This window comes from Atractosteus spatula, chromosome 6 (assembly GCF_055471065.1).
Source record: "Atractosteus spatula isolate fAtrSpa1 chromosome 6, fAtrSpa1.hap1, whole genome shotgun sequence".
Classification (NCBI taxonomy): domain Eukaryota; kingdom Metazoa; phylum Chordata; class Actinopteri; order Semionotiformes; family Lepisosteidae; genus Atractosteus; species Atractosteus spatula.
Window position 1 is genome coordinate 25,805,068 of NC_142711.1, and position 14,925 is coordinate 25,819,992.

The window sequence follows — 14,925 nt, forward strand, 5'->3', positions numbered from 1 at the left end:
ACAAATGTAAAAAAGAATACTAAGTCATTGTTTTTATTATTTATATTCATATCTCTTTTTGCAACTGCATGTTTTAATATTTTGAAACTCTGAATTAAATTTATTGAATTTATTTTTCCAGACGTTTGGTCTGATATTCTTATACAAAAACTGTGTAATGAGCTGGTGCAGCTTCATATATATGTGTGTATAATTCTGTTCACCGCAACTAGCTGTAGCACTGGAAAGAGAATGATATCAGGACTGAATTGGATTTTGAATACAGATAGATAAAAAGAAATGGATCTTTTCAGTGTGGAGTAAAGCAGATTTCAGGAAAACCAGACTGAAGTGGTCAGAATTTAGAAACTACACAGTTGTGTGGTGGAAGCCTGATTATGGAGATCATTCAACAAGAGGCTTGATTGAATAGTTACAATTTAAATAAGATCTTGAAACCAGTGGCACCCTATTTCTCACATACTAAGTCTCACCATGTTTAACACAGGGGACAAACTGAATAGCAATATTTTGTATACAGTCTTCCCTGCTTTTACTCTCTTAATGCCATTTCATGATTCTTGCAGTATTACCAGCCACCAGAGAATGAATTTCTCCCACATAACGGTATGAATAAAATTAGTTAACATACTGTAACAATTTGTTTTTCTTCTATGGATAAGAAAAAATGCAAATGAGCCTTCTGACCCATTAATGGGTTGTGTTACACAGCACTTCCAGGAAATCCTGACTTTTTTATATTAAAGATGACAGTATTCTGAACTTCATATACATAACCTTTGAATAACGGATTGCTAATTGCTTATATTTTAGGCAGGATAAAGTATGAGTACTCTTGCCAACGTCTGGTGTGAATGGCCTACTACAGAGTTTCCATGCAAACTCCGATAACTCTCTAACTAGCCATGCCGGTTAGATGTTAAACACTAAGGTTGAATGAGACCTGTTCATAGATAACAAATGCGTCAAAGATACCAAAACACTATTAATTATTCAAAATGATCCTTTTATTCCTAATATTTTTGTACCACAATATAGCATACTATAAATCCTTCCAGACTCTCCATTTATGTAGTAACAAATAGGACACAGTTTTTTTTATATTTGTGTTTCATGCTGTATAGTGTATTTCATTAAAAGGGTTCCAAAGTACTTTACATATGGAAGTACATCATTCACCACTAAAATATAGCACCCATCTGGGTAACACTACACAGCAGTTAAAAGTGGAAAAGTGAACTGAATTAATGGAAAATGTTCTGAATCCTGTTCCCTAAAATCCAGAGTGGAATTTAACAGCGACTCTGGGGTTAACACTCCTAGTCTTTTGAAAAGTACTACTGTATATGATTTTATCTCATTTGAAAGAGAACGTCCTAAAGCACAGAGGTGCCTGTCACTATACTGTCTTGGAACTTTTGGTCCATAGGGAAGTGTCACATCAGTCTACAAGATCACAATGTCTACAATGTGGTTAAATTGCTGCTGTTCAATTTACAATTTATTTATTGATTTAATGCACCTATCTGCCCATCCAACATTTATCAGAATGTCACTTATTCTTGCTAAAGGTCGGAACCACCTGGAAACTATCCTTGAACCAAACTGTGGCAATACCCTTGATGGTGAGAAGAACATGCAAACTCCTCACAGAAGGAGGTCATACCACTGTACAGTTTTTTTTATTGGATATGTAAGTAACATAGACATGTCTTGTCATGTGTTAGTTAAATATATCTACATAGTCTTTAAATAGAATGTTAAAGCTATCAACATTGTTTTCATTTTAAAATGCAAAACTGACAGAAACCTAACACTGCCTTGTTTAAATTTCAATTTGATTTAATGATAAATACTGTTGCGATCTCTAATGTCAGGTCTGTAAACATGAAACAGTGTTTGTTTTGCACCCTATTCAACAAGAAGCATTTTTTTTGCAGTAACTTTTGCAGTCAGTTAATTATAAAATTATTTACTGGAGAGACAGAGTTCAGTTTGTATCATTATTCTTAAACGTTATGCTATTTACAGGTCTCATTTCCTACATCTTTTTGCATTTCCATTTGTAAAACTCTTGATTAGTTTCAGTTACAGTTGAAAGGAAATGGCATGTAGGCTTCTTTTAAGGCAGCCTTAGTGTTTAACTCCTTTCTCACCTGGAATGACAGAGATAGTTTTCAGTGCTCGGAGTACTCTGAATGTTCTTAATGCTGAGACATTGCCCAGGTCCACAAATTCAGTAACATATCTGCAATAAGCGAGAGTCACACACAAACAATGACGGTGCGCCATAAACCAGGCAAACATACTGAGGGCATTGGGAGTATGGGATGATTTGGGGTTTCAAGGAGAAGAAGTGAGGGAAAGGGAGAAAGGGGTATGAAGCAAATCTGACTGGACAACAGCAGCAATGCAACCTGATTCTGGACACTGGAATGCCTTACCTGGAATTACTGAAATAGTTTTCAAAGCTCTCAGGACTCTGAATGTTCGAAGAGCTGAAAGATTGCCTACTTTTACAAACTCTGTTAGATACCTGCAGGATCAAATTAAAGTTATTTTGAAGAATACAACAAGGACAACAAGCCCCTAAGGCTTGAACGTACCCTTTGAGAATAATATAAAAATGGCAGAAAAATGTTGATAGTGGATATACTGTATGCTCAACTAGTGTAAATGCATCCAGACAGCTGCTGTAAATGTGGAAGGCAGATCAAAGGATCAAGACACAACTGAGTATATTAGTATGTGTGATTTCATCTGATGTGAACATTACACTAATTAAATTTTAGAAAAGGATAATTTGGCAGTTTGTAAATGAGAACCATCACTATCAAAAGCCTCAACATTATTAAATGACATGGCCTGTTAGATATGGTATACAATCTCAAACATAACCTATTAGAAAGGAGACAAACTTACAGTATATACAGTTACTCCAGAATTTGTTTCCTGATATTTGTATCGCTTGTTATTTACATCAGCCTGAAGTCCAGCCATAAAAATATTTTGATATTTCAGAAGGTGATTGCCTAGTGTTCTTTGGTCCTGCTGAGAACTCAGCAAGACCACTGTGGAATTAAGCTCAAGGACAAAAGTGATTTTTAACAAAAAAAACAACACCAGAGCTGACTGGGAATCCACGTTATCCTCAACGGAGAACCCATGCTATTTTTATGGCATTCAATTATAGTCTGACTACGTACAGTAGATCAACATGCATTCAATTTTATTAAACTTTTTCCATGATTGAAAAAGTACTGAGAAAGGCTCTCCTTTACGTTGACAATGCATGTGATATACTGTAGCTAATCAAATCAAATTTATTTAGAATATCTTCATGATTTTTGTCAAAGTGGGCGGCACCCCCAGAGTGCTGCAGGTTTCTTGAGCTTCTCAGTGAAACACACTGATCTGCATGTTTTCTGGGATGTGTGTGATCTATAGTTTCTCTAAAACTAAGTTTGGAAGTGAAATCTTCACAGGTACTTGCTACAGTAAATGGAAAAAAAAGTCCCCTCTATAATTTTATTGTAGAAAAACAAGACTTGGCATTTTGATCAGAAACTTCATCAGAAAAAATAATTCTCAAAACAACTACTTAAACTAGTTATACTTACTTATTGAACTGAACATTATACAAAGAGAAACTTCCCCAATCTAATCAGGATTTATGTAAGAGAAATTTTATACAAATGAATTAGAATAATAAAAAATACAGTTTCACAAAATACAGCAAAAAATCTTAACTCACAAATATTTCATACACACACACTATCATATTTGCCGTAAACAGCAAATTCAGTACTTGTTTTTGCATGAAGCAATGTAGAGCTCTGATGAAAGTTTCTGACCAAAGACATTTGGAAAAAATTGGATCTTGTTTTGCCATAAAAATGTGAGTTTTTCACATTTCAGTGTGTAGGAGTTTCCTTTTTCATGTTATATTTGCCCTATATAACAAAATTTGATTTTTTTTTATTTGATGGATTTTGCTAAGAAATTTCCTCCTCTGGGCTCTCTTCTGTCAATGTTCCTTAAATTAAATTCTTGAATGTCTTTGGCCTTTCCTCTTCTGCACTACATATCTAATGCACAAAAGAGAACTTAATCCAAGCTATACATGTTTTACTGCTGTGTTTTGTTTATTTTAATTTAAAGGCACAGTAGACTGTGGAAGAAATAAATGTTTAAAAGCAAACATCAATACAATGTACAGTATTTGACATCTTTTGAGTTATCATCCTTCCAGCATACAAGCCTACAAAGAATGAGTCTGAATTGAGTTTCCAAAAATTACAAATGAGTGGCTCAGAGCTGTACTCGTAGAGCATTATAAAGCTGCTATTGGCTATCAGTGGATTAGTAACAGAAGATGTCTTGAGCTTTAATATATATTTGCAACTACTAAAATAAATACAGCAAGCATTTTCATTATTTTACATGTTGCTTTTTAAAGGGAGGAGACAAATATAAAAAGCCACTATACCGGATTTAATCCAATAAGCCTCCACAATTTCAGGTACACAACTAAAGGACCAGTTTTGTCCAACTAGCAAATATTTCAAACTGGTGATAGTAAACTAATTCTAAATGTAGGAGTATATATACCTTTCTTTTTTATTTCTCTTCATAATTTTTTATCATAAATACAGAATCTGATGAAGGTAGAATTTCCAAGTGCACTGTGAACCGACTAATAATCAAGGGTACTTTAAAGCCCATTGTGCTATTTCATTGATGTCTTTTGATTTATAGTCCCTTGAAAAGTAGATGAATGAGTATCGCTACAGTATACATCATTACTTGTATTTTATTATTTTTTCTTATCAGTTGATGGCAAGAAAACTTAAAATGATGTACTTTATATTGCAGGATATCAAATCAAAAGACACCATGCAAATAAGAAATCACATTTAAGACATTTACTGTAGGTTGCATTAAAAATGTTAGGAAATAAGAGCTTGCACTGCTTCAGGATCCTTGACCAGGGAAGTTGATCAGACAGGACTAGGTTCAGACTTGTACTTCAGACGTAAGGCAGCATGATCAGCACTCCCTAGGCTGTGGTACACAGTTAACCAAGTGCTCCAGGGGAGAAATGGGGTAGAGCTGGGCAGGATATCTTAAGCTTATTGTGCAGAAGTGAGCACTGGGACTTGCAGGTTGTCCTCAGTTGATGTAAATATTCCTGTAGGCACAGTGAGACCTTTAACGGTAAAAATGGTGGATGGTTCTGACAAACATGTACTGTATTGTGGTACAGTGAAAAATCTTTATGTGGTATTATTATTATCGAACTGTTTATTTTATAAAAAATTTAAATCTTTTTACTGAAAAAAGTACTGTAGCTGCAATTGTTAGGAAGACAAATAAATAATAGTTTTAATTAACCTTCTGGAGTTATCACACTTGCATTATCTTAAAGGGTTGATATTTCTGTCTTTTTTAATACTGCATGAAATCAAATAATAAAATGCTAATCATTTTACTCAACCTTCTGGAGTTATCATATTTGCATAATCTTAAAGTTTTATGATATGTGTGTCATTTTAAGAAAGCTAAAATCCTGAAATGAGATGTTTCTTTCTAGCACTTAAACTAAAATGGTTTTAGCATAAAAGAGAGGATATAACTCATTACCTCAAAACATTATTAATGCAGAAATCTCAATTTTATCACATAAACTTTGGGACGTCCTCAAACGTCCTGCTGTTTCTAGTGTACCAGATATTGTAAATGCAGTTATAGCGAAGACTATCGTCAATTCTCAATAAAAAAAGAGGAATCCGAATTGGTGACCTTTGTATTGATAAAAAAGGCATTTTTGTTAATGATGCATATCACAAAATAGATATGTGTAACACGGTGCTCCAGTGCTTAGCATTGCTGCCTTTCAGAGCTTGGGCCCTGGATTCTATTTCAGACCTGGGTTGCTATTTTCATGGAGTTTGTATGTTCCCCCTGTGTTTGTGTGGGTTTCCTCTCTCAGTCCAAAGACATACTGGCTTCTAGAAAAATTGACTGGTGTGAGTGTCTGCGCCTGCCTGCCCTCTGATGGACTGGTGTCCATTGCTCCCCTGAAACCCCGAATTGGATGAAGGAGTTTGAAAATGGAAGGATAGATTAAAAAAGAGATAAAAAATCAGCAAGCTATTATTTCCTGATACATTTTTTTCCCCAATACATGAAAAATACTTTTCACAGGAAATATCAGAGGTCTAGAAAAGGAAGGACAGAGTAGAGGATTTGGGATTTGCATATGAGTAAACATTCAGAGCTTTCAAATATCAGGGGTATAAGGCCCTTGGATGATTTTGTGTGCCTTTTGTAAGACTACTTAGGAAAGCACACAAAGAATGTATTCTAACTATTCTACAAAATCATCTCTACAAAACATTTATGTACAGCACTGTCCTTCCAAAATGCATGTGAAGTGTTAGGGGAAAATATAGGAAAAATAGGATGAAAGGGAAAGGACACAGGTTAGTCTCTGGAAAGAAACACAGTTGAAGACATACTTACGCCATCACAATAACACTGAAATCCAGCCAGTTCCATGGGTCACGCAGAAAGGTGAAAGGCCCAATGCAGAATCCTCTCGCCAGAATTTTAATCAGTGATTCAAAAGTGTAAATGCCAGTGAAAGTGTACCTGAGTGAAGCGTTTGGAAACAAAATGGAGAGCATTAGCAGTCAATGGAATGGGGATGACGAGGCACATTCCATCCACTTTATTTCTGTGTGAGCTGCCCCAGGTATGGTTCCAGCAATACAGTACATGATACAATGTGGTGGTAAGCATGTGTAATTCTCAGCCTCTGAGTAATGAATTGCAAGCTTGGTAACATTATCCCTTGATGAGCTGGTAGTCATCAAGCCAAGAATGGACATTGACCCAACAAGTCACTTTCAAATCAAAATCATAATTTAGCCAAGTTGATGGGAAATGAATAATGAAGCATTCTGTTTTGCATGGCCTTATTTCTCATTATTATACATAAAAAAATTAATTTTGGAAAAGTGGCTTTTGATCATACCTCTCAACTCTATGCATTCTAAGAATGCTAATTTTTAGCGAGAAGATGCTATACATAAGGCCCCTTGTTTTGTCCCGTTCATCTCAACTCTTTCTAAATAAGGAAATCCATATTTTTAAAGAATAAAATACAGTATGTGCAATTTCAAGGATGAAATGAAACATTTCCTTCTGCTGAGATGATGAAGTTCACTTTTTGAACTATTTTTTTTTTGTTCCTATCGTAGGGCCTTTGTTCTAGTAAGAAGCCTGATTACAGATCTTTAGTTCATACAGTATCTCTTGATAGGAGGTAACTTAGAATATAGCTCTGATTTTGCCAATGTGGATTTAGATGACAGCCACTAATTGCAAATCACTCACTGTGGTCTGTCATGAAGTGCTGAGAGGTACGTTCTGCTCTCCAAAATGGAGAAGATAATGGTTTGGGAGATTTATCTCATGCTAAGTGCCTATGAACCCTTCTCCCCCTCACCCCAAATACAATCTTCAAATGTCATTTGACAGTTCAGAAACACTGTAAGACAAAAATCTCTCTTCATTAAAGGAAAAAAGCAGAGTCTTGCTCGCTTTAGACTGAGCGAATGGTTCAAGACAGATCCCGCATACACCATGTTGGTGCTGCTTCATTTAAAAAACCTCAAGAGCTACCATCATCAAATGGGTTACATCAAGTACAATGTAACAAGTCAAATATTTTGTCTGTTCAAAAGTGAAATGTAAATTACTGTAAAATTGAAGATTCTAAGCTTTTTTTTTAGTATTGTAAACCAGGTTAATTAATTGTATGTCTCCAACTATTCAACTTAAGAAAAGAAGTTTAAAATCTTTATTTTAGAAAGTCCCCTGTCCAGCTGGAATGAAATTGGATTTATGTATATTATAGCTGCACAAATTTACTGTAGTTACAGTAAATGCCATGCTTTTGTATCATCACTATAATTAATAGATTATGGATATAACCCATGTTCACTTTTTCTGATAAATAGAATCTTGCCAAATTTAGTATTCTCTTCAAAGTCCCTTTAATGAAAATTCTGTAAGGCATAATGGTATGTTACATCATACCACGATTTCATTCCAATGTAGCATAGCAAGTGCAGTTAGCAAAGTTATGAACTGGAGAGACAAATTGTTAACTTACTTGCTAATTGATGTTCACAAGGCAACAAACACCTGGCAAAGCTTTGTATCAGGACAAATAGGGCACAGTTCAAAGGTCAATATAGCTGAAGTACATTAGGAAATAGCAAAGAACAGAAAATATTTAAAAGAATTTTTTTATCAAGAAAATGTGGCAGTGTAAGGCACAGAAATACATCAAATAAATAAAAGACATACTTACTCAACATATTTGGCCCATTGTGCTGGTTCAGACATGGCCATGAACACACAGTTGGTCAAAATAGTGCACATTATAAAGAGACTGAACAATGTAAAAAGGTCAGTTAAGGAATATGTGAACATTTATTTTCAAAACCAGTGATATACAGTATATATATATACAATTACATGTTCATAGTTGATTAATTATTGCACTTAAAAGTATTTTACAAGGAAATATTCCATAAAACAAACCTTTTTTCTGGAATGGCAAAAATAAAATGCACACTTTATTTGAATGCACAACTCTGGCAGCTGAATATACTTATAGCATTGAATATTGCTATAGGTGTACATTTAATCATTTTATTAAAATGTGGAACTTGGTGAAAGATTACTTAGAGACTTTGCTTCACATTCATAGTGTGCTGTGTCACAAAGACAGTATATTGCGTTATACAATAATACAATAGTAGCATGCAATCAGGACCCTGTTACCCATAGAAATGAGTAAACAGAAAAGGCAGGAAGCGTAGATTCAGACAGACGTAGAATATGTTGCCTACATTCTCAAGCTAGTCTCTCAAGATCTGTGCTTTATTTCGATTCTACCCCAATGTTAGCTGCAGTACCTCACAAAGAGAGATCTGGAGTAATACCTAGCCTTTTATTAAGTTAACAGATAATGACTTATAAAATCAGGATATATAAAGGTGATGTAGCTCAAAAGTTTATATAATTCATTTTTCTTTTCAACTCTGAAGAGCAAGCTTCCTGATGCCTTGACATACACTTTACATACGTCTCTGAAGGGAGCACATGTTCAAACCTCAACAGTGGATGACTTGTCACACAGGATATCAGGTTTCATACACAAATTGAAGCAGAAGGGAAATAGTTGCTCATTACATCTTTTCCAGATAATGCATGTCAATAGCCAGAAAGTTATTAGGGTTTAGGGTTAGGGTTTTAGGCATTCAGATGAAGGAAAATAGAGCTTTCACTGGCCGATTATCAGCTAGTATAAAAACTAGCAGAAAAAAAAAGAATAACGGATACAGCGCAAGCCTGCATTCTTTCCTCAGCCGTCCACACCACACTTTCCCCTGAGTAAGAGATTAAATAAAACTTCAGTCATACTAAACAAATTACCGCAGTAAAAACAAACCTAAATAAGAACATAGAATACAACATACTGAATATGTTAACCCAAATACAGTATGTCTTACATTATATAGAGCTTTATTTAATCAAATAAGGACATTTACAGTATAATGTCCTGCTCACTAGAGTATATCTGTCTAAGGGCTACATGGGTAAAGGTGCCACCCCTACAGTACGTAGAAAAAATAATATCAGGTCAACTGTCAATCAATACTATATCAAAACCATAAAAGAAAGAATAAAGAAAATCATTAGCAAGGATAGACAGTGCTATACCTTATAAACCTGTATACTTATACGTCTTATACAGTAGCTCACCCAAAATCGCATGCTATTTTAAAGATTAGGAACATTTTGAGGTTATTGATAAATTATGGATGCAAGGTCTACATTGGTCCATGAAAGATAAAGCACATTGTGATTTTTGTGACATTTCTCATTTCTAAATTGTTATATTTATTAAATCTTCCTTTAACTGACCAAAGTTAAATCGTTTCAGGTCTTTGATAACTTGGTTACCAATAACATTTGCCGAACTGGAGTTTTCCAGTACCATGAGAAATTAAAGCACGTTTTTATAATTAAATGAGAAATTCGAATGACTTAATAAATTGACAAATATACAAATAATTATTACATTCTAATCCATGCATCCACAAAGGTAACTAATTAAGTATTGAATATTTTTCCTATTATCTATGTTTTGTGTTCCCTGTTCACATGTACAGTATAACTATTTTTAGTTTACTGTATATGACTAATATAAACTTGATCCAGATTTAAAATATGTATTTATTGATTTATAATATTAACACTACACCATGGCAAATGGGTGGTTGTGATGGACTGAGCAACAGTGAATTAGTGAAACAAATTGTACAAAAACAAGAAAATTAATTAAAGACAGAATTTATTGTCTGCTATTAAGAAAACAAATACAGTACTAATGTGTTTGTTGCATTTCCTTCGTTTATAAATTAACTGAGAAGGTGTAATATGCAAAAGGCTGGGGGTTATTTTGTGGAATAAAACATTTTTTGATCCTCCAATATAAAGAACAGGATAAATGTATACATTTATTTACTTTTTGTGAATGCCGACATCCTAATCTCCATTTATTTGAATAGCACTTACTGATATGTCATGATAAAAAGCCACTGGCTTTAAAAGGAGTGATAACCATCCTGTTTCATGTAAGGGAAAATCAATTTCAAGTTAATGAGCAAATAAACCCAAAAGGAAACCAGAGTGAATGAATGGTAAAGGCTTTGCCAGTTATAGCAATTAACATCATCTATGACTTTAAGATATACAATATCAAAAAGACCACAATAATATTCCAAGTAGCCTATCACATTAATGTCTTTAACTGCTTGGTAAAAAGTGGCCTATAGTTTCAATGGCTTCTTTTCAAAAACAAAAGCAAAACTTCAATGCGTGCAACTGCTCTGTGAGTAACAGACCACAATTCTGAGAAATAATAAGCAGACTTCACATGATTGTAAACCTTCTTTTTCTTATTTCTTTGCTGGATTATGAAGAACAATTGAGGGAATATGAGGTAATATTAGGATTTAGAATGGCAAGTTCAGCCAGCACATTTATTTTCTACAATGTTTTGGTTTTATTATTACTGACCCTGTCTCATAAACCCAATGAAAACCATTGCCTACAGTCAAAATGACTTGGTGCATGGTTTTCAAGCCACACTGTGAGACATTGGGATTCAAGCTAACACCTCCAGAATCAGCCTCTTCACCCTCTTATCAGTGTGCCATGAGAGAAGCGTCCACGAGCCTAGTATTTCTTAACACTCTCAGATGGCAGTTATTTTATTTATAGTAACTGTCTATAAAGAAAAGGGCTGGGGGTGGTTGGCCGTAGTACAGGTGGGAGAACAGCCATCAAAACTTGGCACACAATGTAAAAAGATTCTCAGCAAAACGTCTGCACTGAAATGTCAGAGGGCTAGTCTAGGGACTGGAATGTGAAAGATACGTACAAAATGCTCCAGTGTGGCTCCTTTACTTTCCCTACTAAAACTGACTGACAATTCCCAGTCCAAGTGAGTTTTTCATATTTCCATCTGTTTTTTTTTTACCATATATTCCCATCTTGTATCCAAACCTTCTGGGATAGGGGTGGATGTGATCCTTTCCAAGGAATGGTGGGCTGGATCTTATCATGCCACACCCTTTAGTTCTGAAAGGGCCTTGCTGTGATTGTGCTCTCATTGCCATTTGTATACGTACATTATCGCCCATTTGTCAGCCATCGCTTCATAAAATCTTCCTGGGAACAAGCTCTTTATTTTTTATTGCTGATTGGTTTAGATACATTCACAGCAAAGCTAGAACAATTTAGGCTATATGCAAACTTTAAAAGACTAAGGGAAAGATGTCTTGGCAATGAGATTTGCCAATGTGTGCATTGGCAAAAGTGACAATAAAATTTGCTTATGGCACTTATTCACAATAAACATACAATATAGGCTATCAGACTGTCTTTATTACTACTTTGTACCCCCGCTGTGTACTGCTTTATTTCTTGATATTTTAGAGCATATGGACTTCCACAATCCTTGCAGGGTACTTCCAGCTTGCATGAACATTATCATATTATTAATTTATTTTAATGTACATGTATGATTGCTCTCTGTACATAGCCCTATTGTAAATCTCATTTGTATATTGTAATGTTCCCTAAATGAGGGAATCAGTTAAGCAAATTATTACTACTCTTATTTAGTAATTACAGTAACTAAGATAAAGCACAGGCAGAATTATTTCACAAAAAATTGTAATTAAGATGCAGAGGATGTGCTGTGAGGTAATAGGGCTGATGCAGATTCACAACTGATTAAAGCTTTATACTGTATATACAAGAAACGTGGTAGGAAAAGAGAAAATTATAAGTAGCATGCAGGCATTCTTTACTTCGTGCTATCAGAAAAAAGGGTCCTGACAATTTTACCTTAAGTGAAAGGTTTTGCACAAAACTGGGTCATAGATACTGTACATAACATAAATTATAACTTGGACCTGAAACCTAAACCACATTCACATACTGTATACACCTCAAAATATATTTAACAACATCATGATTGATGTGCTTGTGCTAGATTTGTGATTCATAATTAATAGTCCTATTTAAGAATTTAATCAATTGTGAAATTTCTATCAATTAAAATAATTATCAAGTCAGCAAGGCACTGATTGGCCAAAAGCAGTTTGTGACATGATCATTAATTGGCTCATTTGGGTCCAGCTCACACAAGAGATGAGCTTTTCTGCTTTTAATCTTAGACTTTGATAGGACTTTGTGATTTTAATATTTTGGGAGGAGTATTACATAAGGGAAGAATATATTCAATATCTGATGATGTACTTTAGGTTTTATAGTTTTATTCCCTCTCAATTTTGTATGCATTTTACTTTTATTTTTTTAAATGGGTTAATTATTTTAAAATTGTAAAAATATTTTTAAAAGAAAAAGTGGTTCTCATGGGAACAATCTTCACTCAGATTTGGAAAAACCAATAGGAATGTCAACCACTAAAATTGAAATGGTAGATACAGATAATGACTCTTTTCTTGTTTGTCAGAAAACCTACTAGACTAAATGCTTATATTGATTTCATCTTCTCAATCAAGACAGCATAAGGAAAATATTGGTGAAAAACCATTAGGGATCATAATATGGTACAGTATGCTTTAGTTTAAAGTGTACTTTAGAGGTACCTACACTCCAAAATTAATATAGATATTTAATCAGTAAATGATACATGACAACACGTTAAGAAAAGCACCTAAGCACATTTTAAAACAGATTATTCCAATTATTAAGTAAAGAAATAGTCAGGAAAGCAGTGGCTCAGTTGTTAAATCAAAAAGAAGTTAAGGAGAAAGAAAGTACTCTATAAAGCACCAAACAAAGAACCGAACAAGCAAGTCTTTTCAATATCACAAGAACAAAAAAAAAACAAAGTGTCTCAGAGATACAATATGGGATACTTTTAGGTGATGGCATTGAAATGGTTGATGTATTAAATTAATGTTTCATTCAGCTGCTTACCAAAGAAGAAACAGATAAAATTCTACAAGCTATGGAAACACCATATTAACTGTAATATTAGCACAGAAGAGCCAGACGTGATTCAGGTAAGAGAAGCACTTAAGTCAGTCAATTCTCTAGGGCATGATGGTATTCTACCAGCTTTACTCAAGGAAACAGGTGGACATTAACAAAGCTCTTCTGGAGGTCACTCAAAAGTGTAGAATTTTTATCTACTGACTTAAAAATTGCTGTAGTGCCCAATCATAGAAGGGTAACAAAATGTAAGCAAGTGATTACAGATCAATTACAGTAGTCTCACTTCCTTTAAATGTAATCTTATGTAAACAACAATTACAACTGTATTGGAGGGTAATTTGTATGGAGGGTAACTGGAGGGTAACAGGATTCATCGGATGAGTCAACATGGATTTAGAAAAGATAAGCCTTGTTTTAAAAATGTGTCAGACTTCTTTGGATAGGAAACAATTGGATATAAACATGTCTACTTAAAACATTACATTTAGATTTTCAGAAGGCTTTTGCTAGAATTGCTCACAGATTAATTCTCAAATTGTAGGTGATGGAAATAGAAATAGGAAATAGAAGATAAAAATGCTCAAACTGAAGTGATGAAGTACAATAAATGCCCAAAACCGGATGATGTAATTAATAAAGTATTACAGGGATCTGTATTAAGACCACTGTTCTCGTTTATGTAAATGATCTAATACTTTGGTTTAGCTAGCAAACTAGTTATGTTCACAAATGATACTAAACTAGGAGGATTACCAAACATAATAAAATTCAAAAGGTCTTAAACCAAATTTACGTCATGTTGTATGCAGGAAGCAAAAACTAAATACCTAAAATGGTTAATGTCATGCTTGAAAATAATTATACCTATTATATTTTTGCAGAGACATAATCGGTAGTAAAAGAGACAGGTTAAGTGGGGAAGCAACAAATAAGGGGAAACAAAATGGTAGGATATACATACTGTATACAGTGTATATATAAAGTGTCAAATTAAAATCAAGGGATATTACTCTAAAAGATTTTATTTAGAAATCAATGCAGAATTGCCATGAAGACACAAAAAAGATATTTCTATTCTGGAATTCACTTAGAGGTGAGCAACCAGAATCATTACTGGAATGTCCCACACTGACAGGCTAAAAGAACAGGCTTTCCAGTTTTGAACAAATAAGACTATAAGGGAACTAACTCAAATATTCAAAATCATCATCCATCCTATGGCTGTGTTCAAATTCAACAGGGCAACAAGAGTAGAAACTGCAAAGATACACTTCTAAACATTTCACAGAGGTATTTCATTACACAAAA

The 14,925-nt window shown here is 34.2% G+C and overlaps 1 protein-coding gene across 1 annotated transcript in view; it reads right to left on the bottom strand.

Moving 5' to 3' along the window:
- The window catches only part of scn5lab (sodium channel, voltage gated, type V-like, alpha b), a 170,741-nt gene that overhangs the window by 150,824 nt on the left and 4,992 nt on the right, over positions 1-14,925 (bottom strand). The window contains exons 3-5 of the mRNA XM_088918724.1: positions 8,384-8,473; positions 6,526-6,654; positions 2,157-2,248 (exon numbers count right to left, since the gene is read on the bottom strand). Of these exons, the coding sequence (XP_088774850.1) occupies positions 2,157-2,248; positions 6,526-6,654; positions 8,384-8,473 (311 nt within the window). The remainder of the gene's footprint in view (positions 1-2,156; positions 2,249-6,525; positions 6,655-8,383; positions 8,474-14,925) is intronic.